The sequence below is a fragment of the Grammomys surdaster genome, unplaced genomic scaffold (assembly GCF_004785775.1).
Source record: "Grammomys surdaster isolate TR1022 unplaced genomic scaffold, NIH_TR_1.0 141, whole genome shotgun sequence".
Classification (NCBI taxonomy): Eukaryota; Metazoa; Chordata; class Mammalia; order Rodentia; family Muridae; genus Grammomys; species Grammomys surdaster.
The window spans coordinates 3,340,006-3,356,218 of NW_021604599.1; the positions used below are offsets into that span (position 1 = coordinate 3,340,006).

At 39.5% G+C, this 16,213-nt stretch overlaps 1 protein-coding gene across 1 annotated transcript in view; it reads right to left on the reverse strand.

Moving 5' to 3' along the window:
* Positions 1–8,446: 8,446 nt before the first annotated feature.
* Jak2 (Janus kinase 2) overlaps positions 8,447–16,213 on the reverse strand; it is a 51,515-nt gene continuing 43,748 nt past the window's right edge. Inside the window, exons 18-23 of the mRNA XM_028764036.1 lie at positions 15,428–15,617; positions 14,826–14,950; positions 14,492–14,664; positions 11,745–11,862; positions 10,257–10,370; positions 8,447–9,753 (exon numbers count right to left, since the gene is read on the reverse strand). Of these exons, the coding sequence (XP_028619869.1) occupies positions 9,646–9,753; positions 10,257–10,370; positions 11,745–11,862; positions 14,492–14,664; positions 14,826–14,950; positions 15,428–15,617 (828 nt within the window). The 3' untranslated portion in view covers positions 8,447–9,645. The remainder of the gene's footprint in view (positions 9,754–10,256; positions 10,371–11,744; positions 11,863–14,491; positions 14,665–14,825; positions 14,951–15,427; positions 15,618–16,213) is intronic.

Sequence of the window (16,213 nt, forward strand, 5' to 3'; positions counted from 1 at the left end):
TTCAACAGCCTACAACAGCTGAACACACTCTGATAATTATCTTGCTTTTCTTACATATCTTGTTTTGTTGTTTATTGCCCCCAGCTGCAGGGTGCACGTGGTAAAGTGTCTTCAGCTGTGTTCCCCTGCTTGTGCTTATATATACCCAGGATTTCCTTTCAATAAAGGCGAAACTTGAGGAGAGACTTGAGGAGAGACTTGAGGAGAGACTTGAGGAGAGACTTGAGGAGAGACTTGAGGAGAGACTTGAGGAGAGACTTGAGGAGAGACTTGAGGAGAGACTTGAGGAGAGACTTGAGGAGAGACTTGAGGAGAGACTAGACCAGACTCTAGACCAGACTCTATCTCGTCTCCATTCTTTGTGTCTCCGTCCCCACTCTCTCTCTTGCTAGGCCCTGACCAGAGCAGCAGAACGGCCGTTACAAAGTGGCACTCAACGAGAGGCAGCAAGAATGAGGGACCCAGTGAGGGACGTTACCAGAAGAAGGGTCGACTGAAAATTCAGAAGTGAAACAGAGGTGATTGCAGTGGGAACCTGCTGTGTGGAGACCAGTAGGTCATAGTAATGATAATAGGGCAAGAAATAAGTCAGCCTGAATTCAACTCTCTGTTTTTGTTTTGTTGTTTGCTGCTTACATGTGTTAATTGTTTGCTTCTGTTTTGCTGTTTAAATGCTGTCTTTCATGTTCAAAAGAAAAAGAAAAGCATAGAATCCAAAATACGACCAAAGGTTGAAGTAATCCATTTGTCAGAGCCAGATTGTGCTGACCAGAGGACGAGGCAGCCAAAAATTACCCTGAATGGCCTTCTTCCCGAAGGCCCCCTCCCTATGCTCCTCCACCTCCAGATGCTCCTGCTATGGAGATGGTGGTTGTAGACAACAGAAAGGAGTTGCAGGACAAAATTTCTTTTCTTAAACAACAAATTTCTCTTCTTAAACAACAAATAGAGTTAGAGGAAGAGTATCAGGACTTAATTAATCAGCTACAAAAATTAAAGACAGGGAAGAGGTCTTGAGAGGGCAAGGAAAATTCCTCAGGTCCTCAAGTTCCTCAACCCAGAGTCCAAAGGCAGCCCCTGTCCTCTGGTTTTAGCACAGATCAGCCAGAGAAGGGAGAGGCTGAGGTTTTCCCTGTATGAGAGACTAGAGATGCTCAAGGAGTTGCGTGGAGACATCACACAGGGTTTAATTTTCAAATTATTAAAGAATTAAAAAATTTAGTGTCACAATACGGTGCCACTGTTCCCTTTACTCTTGCAATCTTAGAATCTGTTGCAGAGGAGTGGCTGACTCCTGGTGATTGGAATACTCTAGTGAGAGCAGTTCTTAGCGGTGGTGACCATCTTATTTGGAAATCAGAATATTATGAGAATTGTAAAGAGACAGGAGAAACATTCAGGCAGGCAATGGTTGGTCCTTTGATGCCTTAGTAGGAGAAGGGCAATTTGCTTCTAGTGATAACCAGATGCAATATGACCCAGGCTTATTTGCTCAAATTCAAAATGTGACCATGAAGGCTTGGCGCAAACTCCCGGTAAAGGGAGACCCTGGTGCATCTTTGACCTCAGACAAGGGCCTGACGAAAGATTTTCTGATTTTGTTCATCGATTAATGACAACAGAAGGAAGGATTTTTGGTAATGCAGAGGCAGGTGTAGATTATGTGAAACCGCTTGCATATGCAAATTCTGCCTGCCAAGCGGCCATTAGACCCTATAGGAAAAAGACAGACCTTACTGGGTATATCAGACTCTGTTCTGACACAGGGCCCTCCTACCAACAGGGCTTAGCTATGGCGGCTGCCATGCAAGGACAATCAGTAAGAGTTTTTTTGGCAAGTAGAGACAAAAAGGCCTGTTTTAAATGTGGCAAGCCTGGACACTTTGCAAAAGATTGCAAGGCAGAAAATAAGTTAACCCAGAGACAGCCTAGAAAACAGCCTGGCCTATGCCCACGTTGCAAACGTGGAAGGCATTGGGCTAATGAATGTAGGTCCAGGACAGGTGCACAAGGAAACACCTTTTCACATATCAGGGAAACGGAAACGGGGCCAGCCCCAGGCCCCGAGCCAACACAAGCCAAAACAGGCTTATGGAGCAGTCAGTATCATACCAGCAAACAACAACCCCTTTCAGAACTTAGTCAAGCAACCCCAGGAAGCGCAGGACTAGACCTCAGTTCTGCCACCCACACAGTATTAATCCCAGAAATGAGACCTCAGGCCTTACCCACTGGAGTGTTTGACCACTCTGTCCAAATGTGTTTGGCCTGATAGTGGGAAGAAGCAGTGCTACTATGCAGGGACTACAATTTTTTTCCTGGAGTTATAGACAATGATTATCAAGGTGAGATTAAGGTAATGGCCAAGGCAATACAGAATATAGTCACTATTCCTACAGGAAGGAGGATAGCTCAACTATTGTTACTTCCATTGATTCCTACTAATCACAAATATAAGAGTCTTAAGAGAGGGGATCAAGGCTTTGGTTCCTCTGATGCATATTGGGTACAACCTATAGTTAAACAAAAACCTATGATGACAATATTGCTTGATGAGAAGGCATTCCAAGGTTTGGTTGATACAGGAGCTGATGTGACGATTATCAAACAAAGTGATTGGCCTGCCACCTGGCCTCTGACCCCAACTTTAACGAATTTAAGGGGTATTGGCCAAAGCCAAAATCCACAGCAAAGCTCTAAGGTGCTGACATAGAAAGATAAAGAAGGGAATACAGAGAATATACAACCCTACGTCATCCTGGGCCTTCCCATTAATCTCTGGAGCAGAGATCTATTATCCCAGTTGGGATTGATTATGTGCAGCCCTAATGAAGTAATCACGGCTCAAATGATAAACTCTGGATTTTCTCCAGGGAAAGAATTAGGAAAAAGTGAAAATGGGATTACTCATCCTATTGAGGTCCATGGTAACTCTGGAAGAAGAGGCTTGGGGTATTTTTGATGGGGGCTATTGATTCAGCTGCACCCCTAGGGCGTTGTGCCGATCCCATCACCTGTCTGGGTGGATCAGTGGTCCCTAACCACCGAAAAATTACAAGCTGTTCAATTGCTAGTGCAGGAGCAATTATAGGCAGGTCATTTAGAAGAGAGTAACTCTCCCTAGAATACCCCAATATTTGTCATTAGGAAAAAGTCAGGAAAGTGGAGATTGTTGCAAGACTTGAGGGCTGTTAACGTGACCATGATTCTGATGGGAGCCTTCCAACCTGGGCTGCCCACACCAGTGGCCATACCTTTAGGCTATTATAAAATAGTTATAGATTTAAAAGACTGTTTCTTTACTATCCCTTTGCACCCTAACGATAGAAAGCGCTTTGCTTTTAGTGTTCCTGCTATAAACTTTAGAGAACCTATGAAAAGATATCAATGGAAGGTCTTGCCTCAGGGTATGGCTAACAGTACTACCTTGTGCCAAAAGTTTGTGGCTTCCGCCATAGAGAGTGTTAGAACCAGGTGGAAGCAAATTTACATCATTCATTTCATGGATATTTTAATAGCAGGAAAAGATGGAAAAACAGGTACTCCAGTGCTCTGATGATCTTAAAACAGCTTTACAGACTGCAGGGTTACAAATAGCACCAGAAAAGGTACAATTACAAGATCCATATACTTATTTAGGATTTCAGATTAATGGTCCACGTATTATTAACAGTAAGGCCACCTTGAGGACTGATTCCCTTAAGACACTTAATGATTTTCAAAAACTGTTGGGAGACATTTATTGGCTACGACAATATTTGAAACTTATGACAGGAGAGTTGAAACCTTTGTTTGACATTCTCAAAGGAGATCCTGACCCTAAGTCTGGCAGGGCTCTAACAGAGGAGGGTAGAAAAGCCTTACAGAAGGTTGAGAATGCTATTTCATCCCAATTTGTAACTCATATTAATTATTCTAAGCCATTATATTTTCTTATTTTTAACACTAAACTAACTCCTACTGCAGTTTTTTGGCAAACTGCACCCATATTATGGGTTCATCTTCCCTCATTCCCTAAAAAGATTCTTTATCCATACTATGTAGCTGTAGCAGATATGATTATGTTAGGCAGAGATAACAGCCAAAAATATTTTGGAAAAGATCCTGATGTCATAGTACAACCATATACAAGACATCAGGTTAATTGGCTTATGCAGAGTTCTGAAGTTTGACCTATAGCATGTGCTTCATTTGGTGGTCAACTAGATAACCATTATCCGCCAGAAAAATTAGTTCAATCTTGTAATCACTATGCATTTGTTTTTCCATCTTGTACTGCACATGCACCTATAAAGGAAGCATTGCTAGTTTTCACTGATGGGTCCTCATCAGGAACAGCTGCTTATGCCTTTAAAGTTCAGGTAGTTTCCTTTGCTACATCAGCTGTGTCAGCTCAATTGGTTGAATTACATGCTGTTGTTGCTCTGTTTCAAGCATTTCCAAATCAAACCATTAATATTTACACAGATAGTTCATATATAGCTCAATCTATCCCTCTGCTAGAAACTGCTGTGCAAATAAAGCACTCCTCAGAAGCAGCCAATTTGTTTTTACAGTGCCAACAATTAATTTTGAGGAGAAAGTGTAAATTCTTTATAGGACACCTGAGAGCCCACACTGGGCTACCAGGTCCTCTCGCTGAAAGAAACACCAAGACAGATCTAGCCACTCATATAGCCGCAGTGACTTTATCAGATCTGCCATCTAACTTAGAACAGGCCATAAAGGCTCATGAGTTATATCACCTTAATTCTAAAACTTTAAAGGTCATGTTTAAAATTACCAGAGAACAAGCTAGACAAATTGTCAAACAATGTCAATCATGTGTTAAACTTTTACCAGTTCCTCATTTAGGTGTGAATCCAAAGGGATTGATACCAAACAGTCTCTGGCAAATGGATGTTACCCATTATAATGAATTTGGAAATCAAAAATATATACATGTATGTGTAGATACATACAATGGTTTCATTTATGCGACATTACAAACTGGAGAAGCAAGCAAACATGTGATCAATCATATGCTTGCTACAATCGGTGTATTGGGTGTGCCAAAACAGATCAAGACTGACAATGGCCCAGGTTATATAAGCTCCAGTTTCCACCAATTTTGTGAATAATTGGGAATACTACATAAAACGGGTATTCCATATAATCCACAGGGCCAAGGTATGGTAGAAAGGGCACATCAAACCATTAAATGTCAATTCAAAAAAAATAAAAATAGGGAATGGTAACCTACTAAGGGATCCCCCAGAAATATCCTTCATCACACGCTCTTTATTTTAAATTTTTTAACTTTGGATTCTGAAGGAAAATCTGCTCCAGATAGATTCTGACATCCTGATACCAAAAAGAATTTTGCAACAGTCCTCTGGAAAGACCCATTAACTGGAACCTGGAATGGGCCAGATCCAGTGCTTAACTAAGGAAGAGGTTCTGTCTGCATATATTCCCAAACAGCAAATGCCGCACGCTGGCTGCCAGAGAGACTGATCAAACAAATAGACAACAATAACAAATCCAGGGAGGAGAAACCCCCTGAGAAGCGTATTTTTTCTTTACAGGAAACATGAAAATGTTTCACAATTCTCTTCAAAAAGGAGATCAACCAGCATACTGGACTTGGGAAGTTCTCAGTGCAGAAGAAGACATCACCACCCACACCTCCAGGGTGGCTCTATTGGACTTTTGGTTCCCTGATTTATGATTTAGTGGGGTACATTGTTTAGACTCAGGAGAAAACCCATTACCACAGTTACTATAATTGTTTTTTTGGGTTTAGGATTGACTGGGACAAGAATGGGGATTTTCTTTATTTGTTAAGATCAAAGCTATGATCAGTTCTGTACTTCTATAGATTTAGAAAGAATGGAATCTGCTATAATGCATTTGTAAAATTCATTATCCTTCTTAGCTGAAATAGTGGTACAGAATAGAAGAGGCTTATACTTTTTACTCCTCCAACAGAGGGAGTTATGTGTCACCCTAAAAAGAGTGTTGCTTTTGCACTAACCATTCAGGCATTGCTAAGTCTCTTGTCTTTGGGGTTCACACTGTTCAACAAACTGATGAATTTTGTACAATAATAGATAGACGCTATTCAAATGAAACCCATAGAGGTCTGTTATTACAGGCTGGAAGTAGGGGACTACAAAACCTCTGTCATCAAGACTGACGAGGATTAACCCCTAACTTACACGCTAAGCCGGATAGTCAATGACAGGTAAGAGAACACTTCAAGACCCTTGCCCCAAACTGGGAGACCTTACCATCCTAAGACAGGAGCTCAACCAATGGCTGTTGAGTATCCAGAGATGAGAAAGGGAGGCTGGAGTCCTTTGTTCCAACCTAAGACAGGCACGGTTTCTGTAAGTTTTCCCAGCCTTCCCTTTTGAAAACAAATTTAAAAAGGGGGACCTGTTGGGAGCCGACTCTGAGCAGAAAGCGGCTATCATCTTTGCAGCCATCTCGAGCCATATACCCTGACAAGAGACTTGTTTTCAACAGCCTACAATAGCTGAGCACACTCTGATAGTTATCTTGCTTTTCTTACATATCTTGTTTTGTTGTTTATTGCCCCCAGTTGCAGGGTGCACATGGAAAAGTGTCTTCAGCTGTGTTCCCCTGCTTGTGCTTATATATACCAATGATTTCCTTTCACTTGAGGCGAGACTTGAGGTGAGACTTGAGGAGAGACTTGAGGCGAGACTAGACCAGACTCTGTCTCATCTCCATTCTTCACGTCTCCATCCCCACTCTCTTCTCTTGCTAGGCCCTGACCCTCTGACCGGAGCAGCAGAATGGGCCGTTACAACAAGGGCATCAATTTCTACCCTTACTCAAGATTAAATCCTTGACCAGAGCAATAAAGCAAGAAATAGAATAAAATGATAGCAATAAAATAAAGACTTGTGTACAGACTCCATGATCCAGGAAAATGAACCCAACAGAGAGTTCTCATAACATAAAGTGCAAATGGTCAACATATACACTGGAAAAGATTCAACACCTTAAGTCATAAGGGTAATGCAGTTCAAAACTACAGAACTTCATCACTGAGACACACCACTGCCCAGTAAAAAGTAAAAAAAAAAAAAAGTGATGGCCTGGACGACTCCATAAAGGAAAGTAACTTATAACACTATACAGCAACTTTCCAATCTTGTGAGAATATTCTAAAGGTCCAATGAGGCGGTTACTATGACAAAACACGGAGCACATGGTCCACCCCAGTTGAGGGGTAGTGGCTCCCCAGATGTATAAATGTAGTTATTTCCTCATATGTAATAAAATTGTTTAGGTAAAACTTAAATATATACTATTAGTTACAACTGTAAAAATTTTCACTTTAAAGAGGAAAACTAGGGCTGTAAGAAGGCACTGTTCTAGAGTAAATTTTGCAGTGTTACCAGCAATATATATAAATATCATGAAAAAAAAATATTTTCTAAAGGAGTGGTTCTCAACCTGTGGGTCATGGCCCCTTTGGAAGAAGAATGACTGTCTCACAGGGGTCTCTTAAGACCATCAGAAAGCACAGATGTTTACATTATTCATAGCAGAAGAATTACAGTTATGAAGTAGCAATGAAGATAATTTCATGGTTGGGGGTCACTACAACATGAGGAACTGTATTAAAGGGTCATAACATTAGGAAGGCTGAGAACCACTGTTCTAAAGCCAGGTACCCACAATAGTATGGGATTATCTAATGATTATAGAATAACACCATCTAATATTTACATAATTATAAAATTCTTAAAAACAGGGTCTTAATTTCTAGAAATATTAGCTTGAAGAAACATCTGATTGATGCCTGCTTCTCATGTGGAACCAAGTTAGCCATGGGAGTAATTTCTTTACGTGTACTGCTCAAGCCAAAATTAAAAAGATAAACTCTCAATAAAAAGCAAATCTCTTCACAACTTTGAATCTTACAGTTAGACTGTCATCTTATTCTACAATCTTAATGTGTATGTGAAATTCTTTAAAAGTAAAATTCAAATATTTTTAAAAGCCTAACAAATGTAGTTTATATCACAATTTTTTAAAATAAGTAAAATACTAGTCTTTTATGAAAAATGTTAAATTTTAGTATAAAAATCTCAGATCAATTGTATTGCATGATACACTACTTTTATCTTAGATGCTATAGAACTGAAATTAATTGTAACATATACACACATCCTTGAGAAGACCCGAGAAATTACATAAAAATATATCTAACTTCCATTAAAATATGTATTAGATTTTTTAAAACAACATCTACTAGTCTCACCACCATAGATGAGTTTCTATATATGTTATTTACTAAAATTCTCAAAGAATATGAGGATTTTTGCCCACTCTTCTTCAGCACAACCAAAACTCTTAAGTCCAAGTTGAAAAAAACAACACACCACTGAAAATAGAGCTTTTAAAACAAATTACCAAACATTTAAGATCTTGTATAAATAACACACAAAAATCTTGTTTTATTTTTGACATGACATGTCTAAGCTGGAGCAGCACTACAGACGGTAACAATTACTTATATTTGAAAATAAGTATGCTCTCTCCTCTCTTCTAGAGATGTCCATTACACGCCTGCTGGCATTCCTGAATGGAATGAACAGCTCCACAACCTTTGCCTTCCATCTGTCTGGGAGACTCTGACAAAGGGACACTCCTCAGACAGCTGTAACGGCAAGCCTGGAAACCCCTCAGACGCAGTCTTAGATCACGTTCTAACCTGTTAAGCATCTTAAAGAGCTTGTACATTTTACAAATTATTTATGGCTTATGCTTCGATTTAATGTATAATGACAAGTCTCAGGGAATGAAACATCTCATTGGCAGTTAACAGTTCAAGGGAGGGAAGTATTTCTGGCATTCTTAATCTCAAAAATATAAAAGAATATTATTCATTATACTCATAGAAAAAGTTGGAGACAGTTCTATTTAAAAACATATTTACCATAAACACAAGGAAAACAAATAAGAAAATAGATTGTGCTGTGTTTTTGTAAGATTGTCCCATTTCAAAATTCTTTAGGGTCAGGAAGATTTCCTATGCAAATAAAACTAGACTTTTGTTCCTTCTGCTTTGAAAAATATTTACAGTGACATGGAACTACAGGCCCTGACAGAGCAGCGTAGATGAGCAAGAAAGAAAAGGTATTTAATTTCTGAGCATTTTAATTTGTATCATGAAGTTATTATAGATCAACTATGGAAAAATTAGAAAACATTAATAAACATCAGCCCTCATGTAAATCACACAAGATGCCAAAGTATAATACACTCCACGTGGTAAAAACTGTACATGTATGTTGTGTATTTCTTACACTGCAAAATTTACATTATAATTTTTTTCATTTCTCAAAGAGTTGAATTGAAAATGTCTATTTTCATCTTCTGCCAGAGGAGATGCGGTGACTGTGGTGAGCTCCATGCACCAGCTCACAAGCATCCTGCCAGACTTCAGCAATGGTTTTTACAGATGGTACATAAAAATATTGACAAAGTTTTGAGCAGACAGCATCACATCTTCCTCTGGCTAGCATCATGACAAGGACATGTGGATACAGTCCACAGCCATGCAGCTAGAGCTCTGCTCTGGTTCTGGAAGTCAGCCTGGTCTCTGAGGAAAGGCCATCTCTTTCATACAGTCATACTGTCCCGGACTTGATCGACCCGCAGGGAAAGGTCCCTGAAAGATGGGCGTTGGTTTACATTGTTATTCCAGCACTCTGTCATGATTATATAAATCTGTAAAGTGAGAAAAGTTAGAATGTTAGTTAGAGGATGGCACGAATTTGGAAATCTCCAACACTCCTACGACAAGGAGAGGCATAGACAAGAAAACCGCCGAGGAACTGAAGAGGACTGACCAGCCTGGAGGGCTCAGCTCAGCAGCAGAAACAACAGAGAGACTAGACTGCCTCAGCAAGGCAGAAGGCAAGAGCCAACCACAGAAGGCTCTCCTCTGATCCCAATGTGCACTGTGGTATGTATGCCTGTACTCACCCCTCCAAGCACCCACACATACCAAGACACCCACCCCCACAACACACACAGCAAGATGCACACAATCACACATACACCCACCCCCACAACACACACATACACACACTGGCGCAGGCTGTGGGAACTGTGACTGACTACACACACTGGTGCAGGCTGTGGGAACTGTGACTGACTGCACACGTGCACACAGATGCTCAGACACATGAATGAGTGAATGAATGAATGAAGACTATAAAGCCTGTTACCTCATCTGGGCACCCTTCTGGTCTCGGCAGCCTTCCGTTATTCTTCAGTAGCTCTATCAGATGGAATACAATCATCTGCCCTTGTTTATCATTGCCAATCATTCGCATAAATTCCTGAAATACAAATTCATTTTAAGTGACTTGCTAAATAAACATATTACACTAACAAAACAAACACAAATTAAGATAAACAGATATAATAATTTTTATATTAGGTTGGTAAAATTTCATTAAGCATATAATGTGAGTATAGGGAATTATTCAGCCTTCTCACTGCTGTGAATATGTAACCTGATGTAGTTCTTCTTTTGAAAAAATCAATAGTAATTTACTAACTCATAACCTCTCACTGACAAGTACACTTTTCTTCTAATGTGATAGCCAGAAACAAAAGTACACATTTATGCATAAAAATGGCAAATGATTATCCAGAAATATGCAGCTTTATGTAAGAATGCTATTGGACAATTAAAGTCATACTTGCAGTAAGTAACTACAGATAAAGTGAAATAAATGTGGTTTTTTTTTTGTTTTTTGTTTTTGGTTTTTTGAGACAGGGTTTCTCTGTATAGCCTGGGCTGTCCTGGAACTTACTCTGTAGACCAGGCTGGCCTCGAACTCAGAAATCCACCTGCCTCTGCCTCCCAAGTGCTGGGATTAAAGGCGTGCACCACCACTGCCCAGCGAAATAAATTATTAAACAATGTAATAATTAACGGGATATCAGACTGCACAGGAAGCTTGTAAAGCTCAACTGTATAAAACAATTGGTATTTCTTTGTAAAGTTTCACTTTTACATATAAAATAAGTCTGAAAGAAAATGTTACAATATTAAAATGGTCATCTATGAGTAATTTCATTAAAATATTTTTTTTATTTTTTCATACTTCCCTATATTCAAGGAAACCTATAAAGTTACTTCCAAAAGTTGATTTTAGGTTGTGTAATGCTTCCTAGAGTAGATGTGCATACTCAATGTAATTTCAATGCCTTAAGGTGGCCTGGCGGCCTGGTCCCTGGCAGTGCTGGAATGACAGTCTCCCTGGATGTTCTAGTTCCTGGGAGAGCAAGGTGCTTTACAGGAAGAGGAATGCTGGCCCTCCTGGCTCTCCTCTGAAGCCTTGCCTTGTGATCATTTTTGCAGTTAGCTCCTTTCTGTTTATCTGCCATGTTGTAATGAACCCAAAGGGTCCTTAGCTTGATGCTGGAGTTTCAATCTCTACAGCTGTGAGCTTCCTTTATGAATTACTCAGTATCACATGTTTTGTTACAGTCACAGAGACAATGGACAAGGGAATACATTGGATTTAGTAAGTTTATGGTTATTTTGTTGGGTACTGTTGACTATTGTACCCAAGTAAATAATACGGTCTTCTAAAATAGGTCCTAGACAGTACTCATCTTTGGATAATGCTTCATGTGCTTAAAACAAAAGTTAAACAATAGGAGAGGGCTTGGGGAGTTAAGCAATTAAAAAACACACTGACCACTGGTGGACTTTTACTCTTCTCGATATATGTGAAGAGTTCATATAGAACCACTCCAAAGCTCCACACGTCTGAAGCCACAGAAAACTTGCTCTCTGTCAAAGATTCAGGAGCATACCTGCAATATTGAAAATCATTTAGAAGAGTTATTTCATGTAATAACAATTACACTGAAAGGGAAACAAACAAATGACAAACACCCAGGGGAACAAAGGGGACAGAAGGCGTGAGATCAGCTCCATAGACCTTTCCCTGTTGCTTTTGCTATGCTGTTCTCCCCAGAGATGAGAGACAGCTAGGACTCTGATACATGCTGAGTGGTGGGTCCTCCTAAGTCAGAGAACCTGGTCCTAAGACCATCTGACACATAAAAACCTAAGCACGTTTATGTCTTTGTTGGCAGCACCAGGCATTAAATGACAAATTTTTCTAAGACCTGAAATGAGAGATGTTCTTAAGTTGTTCTTTTAAATAAATCCAGATTAAAAATAGGGGGAGAAACATAGCTTCTAGCCAGAAATGTAACCTGGCGCCTTAAGAATTAGGAGGGAAGGGTCTGAAGAGATGGCTCAGGACTTAAGAGCACTGGCTACTCTTCCAGAGGTCCTGGGTTCAATTCCTGACACCTACATGGTGGTTCACAACCATCTATAACCATAGTCCTATGGGATCTGATGCCCTCTTCTGATGTGTAAGTGTACATACAGACAAACATCTATATACATAAAGTTCATAAATAAATAAATCTAAAAAAAATCCGAAAGAGGGAGATTATGAAAGAGAATATGGAAAATACAAAGCCACAGGAAAGAGGTGTCCTAGCCTGGGGTGGTGGGCAGTGGACCATGAGTAGTATTGTTCCATGGTCAAGCATGTCTTTATTATAGAAATAGCTAGAGAGCTATCTGACAGGTGGATCTCTGTGAGTTTGAGACCAGTGTGGTCTACACATCAAGTTCTAGGCCAGCCAAGGATACACAATGAGATCCTGTCTCAAAAACAAAACAACAAAAATCTCCAAACCAAACCAACAAGCCAACCAACCAACCAAAAAGCAATGCCACAAACTTCACCAAAGTACATTTCAATAAAAACAACAATGTTTAATACACATTTTTTTTTAAAAAAAGGGTATGCAGGACAGAATGTTATGGTCTTACTAATGAAAATGCCACACACACTGTGGTCACAGAACAGAGAGAAATCAAGTAGGAACTGTACTGCTAGCCAGTCCTTATGGTGGCAGCAAGGTTAAAGTGTTTGCAGGTTGCTGTGGGAGAACCGTCATCACCAGCCTGACACAGGGATCCTGTGTCCAACAGTATCAGTGTTCACTAGTGCACTAGTGGCAACTCCATATGGGTGCCATTAAACACTTCCTACCTGGACTTGAGGCATGCTCCATAGGAGGGAATAAAGGTATGAGAGAGTGTAAACTCAGTCAACTCTGCGGCTCAGGGAGCCATAAGCTCTCCTGAGGAGACTACTGTCATTCCTCTGGTGAATGGACCTGTGCCCATTAGATTTACCTTCTTCATAACTATGTTTATGCCTGGACAGAGTGCTGCTGCCAGCCTGAGTCTGAGAAGTTTGTTCCAGTGGTCAGCAGCAGCTGTTCTCTTGAACTCATCGGAGCTCTGATTACAGGCCTGTCAACACTCTATCATTAAATGCAGAGAAGGGCTTATGAGGTCGCATAAATATTTTAAGCAGTGGAACTGCTGGGAAAGTCCAAGCTTCACCTATGCTCCTATAATCAAAGCCTAACCAAATCCCCTGGGTCATCACAGAAACAACCAAAGAACTCCAGAACAGGAGCCAGCTAGGAGTGAGAGCGAGGCAGAGAGTGTGACTGGATATCCCATGAATGTATGAAAAATGTCACGACACCTAATATTGTGTATAATTAAATAATGCTAATATTTAAATAAGTAAAGTAAGTTATGAACTTTCCTGACAATTTTAATTAATGATCAAAATTACTTCTAATGCCCATTGCTATAAATCCAGTATTTATTTAATGCCAGGTTATAACACTATCATGGTTTAGAAAGACTGACAGTGTGAATACTAAGATCAGACTGAGTTTGAATCCCAGAGCTACAATGTATTAGTCATACACCTTGAGCAAGCTATTTAGCTTATATTTACAATAAGCGTTCTCCTGATTAAGGGAAGCTTACAGGCCTTGTCGGAAATGCTTGAGATCATAAGTGCTTCTGGTTTCAGAGCCTTTAGATTCTGGAACATTTTCTTACATAAATGTCTGTCAGTGAAGCTTCCCAACTGCAAATCCGCGGCTCTGAGAGCCATGTCAGCACCTGAGATGTCTCATGCTTCAGTGTCTTTTGATGTAAGGTTTTCAAGTTAGAACTGTCGAATCTCTAATAACCATAGGAATACATATTCTCCATGGGTTGTGATAAGGATTCCTGAGGGCTGGAGAGATGGCTCAGCAGCTGGGAAGACATACTGCTCTCCAGAAGACCCAGTTCAATTCCCAACACCCATGCCGAGTGGCTCACAATCACTGATTGTTTTTTTAAAAGGATTATTTGAGACGGTACATGAAATGCATTTAGCTCAGTACAAATGAGCTCAATACAAAGCATATGATAAATATTGCTATTATTGGGAAAAGTGCTAAACTGAACATTGTTAAATAGTATATATTAAGTAACAATAAAAATAAAGTTTGGAGCAAGTTCTCTAATTTCGCTTCATTATACTAAAAATGCCACACTCACCAGAATATGGGACTTTCACCAGGCTCCTTTACTTTGTAGTATTCTTTGTCCTGTGGCAAGACTTTGGTTAATCCGAAATCTCCTATTTTAACTCTGTTCTCGTTTTCCACCAATATATTCCTTGTTGCCAGATCCCTGTGGATATACCTTTTTGTACCAAGATATTCCATGCCCTATTGACAAAAAATATATTTTCCTTTCAGTAGTTGTATGAGTATAATGTACATGGCTGTATTCCTACAAGTTCTCTGTACTAGTTAAGAACAAGTTTGTATGATTGAATTAGTTCACCGTATTGATTTCAACCACAAGAGACATCTAGGATGCTGTGTACCTTGCATATCTGAGATGTATACTGCAGAAGTTTTTTGTGATCTATCCGTTCTTTATGTTTTTGGAGATAGTCTCGTAAACTTCCATAAGGCAAATATTCCATAATTAATCTTAGGTTGCGCCGACCTTTTAATATACAAAAGGAACACAATGTTTTACTGTGCTGTATTGTACTGATTAAGTATTGGGAAAAAAACTATATGTAAATGATTTAAGTATGTATATACAAAATCATGATGATAGAAGTGTATTACAAATTAAAGGTGATATAACAGTTAAGAATATAGATTTTTCAGTCCAAATTTTTAAAGAAGCTTTATAAATATTCTTAAGCCTTCTTTAATTATTTGTGCAAATCAAAGTAAGTTGATAGTGAGTTTTCCTCAATTATAATAAGTATCTAATACAAAAACATTTTAATAGACTACATAAGGAAACTAATTTTGTTTAAAAAAAGTTAACACTTCTTCCTTAAGGAAGTGGTGAAAAGGATGATTAACCGACCAGAGAAAATACTGATGTCATTACAGCCCAATGTCTCTCTGCACCATCTCCAAGTATCTCTTTTGGATGGATGACAGACAGGTTTGAACGGCAACATACCAGCGCTGTAGCACACTCCCTTGTACTTCACGATGTTGTCGTGCTGCAAGGATTTCAGGATTTCAATTTCCCTTTCAAAGTCTCGGAGATGCTCTTCGGTGCTGTGCTGGAGCTTCTTAACAGCCACGACCTCCCCAGTGTTGTCCTGCAGCGGGTCATAGCGGCACATCTCCACACTCCCGAAGTTACCCTAAACACAAGGACAGTACGGTGGAAGCCAAATGATTTCAAGACAACTTCATATTAATTTCTAAATATGCAGAAAATGCTGGCAGCTAGAATGAGTAGAAAGAATTCTCAGCTTATGTTAGACAACTTTTGAAGCAAGAAATAGAAGTATTATTTTTAAAAACTGGGTGGTATGCCTACAAACAACTTCTTTGAGATGAATTATAGAATGAAAACCAAGTAGTAGACTTTGAAAAGATAGTTAAATAAGTGGTGAACACTGGTTATTAAAGACAAATCTTGATTTGTACACTAGGAGCTATGGTAAGTTTCCCTAACTGACGTCTGGTAATCTTTCCTCTATCTCACTGCACTGCCGTCAATGATGAGGATTGTTATGGCTGAGTACTTATACAATAGAGGCCTAATTCCTAATGTCTTATACAGCAGAGTGAGAAAGATTAAACAGTCACAAGGATGGCACTATTATAACAAGAATAACCCTAGAACTTTCTCTTTCTGAATGGCTATATCCTTCAATTATTCCCAAGAGTATTTTACAGAAAAAGGAACAAGAGTCAATTATTAGTTAGGCTAACTTTAATACAACCCTCAATG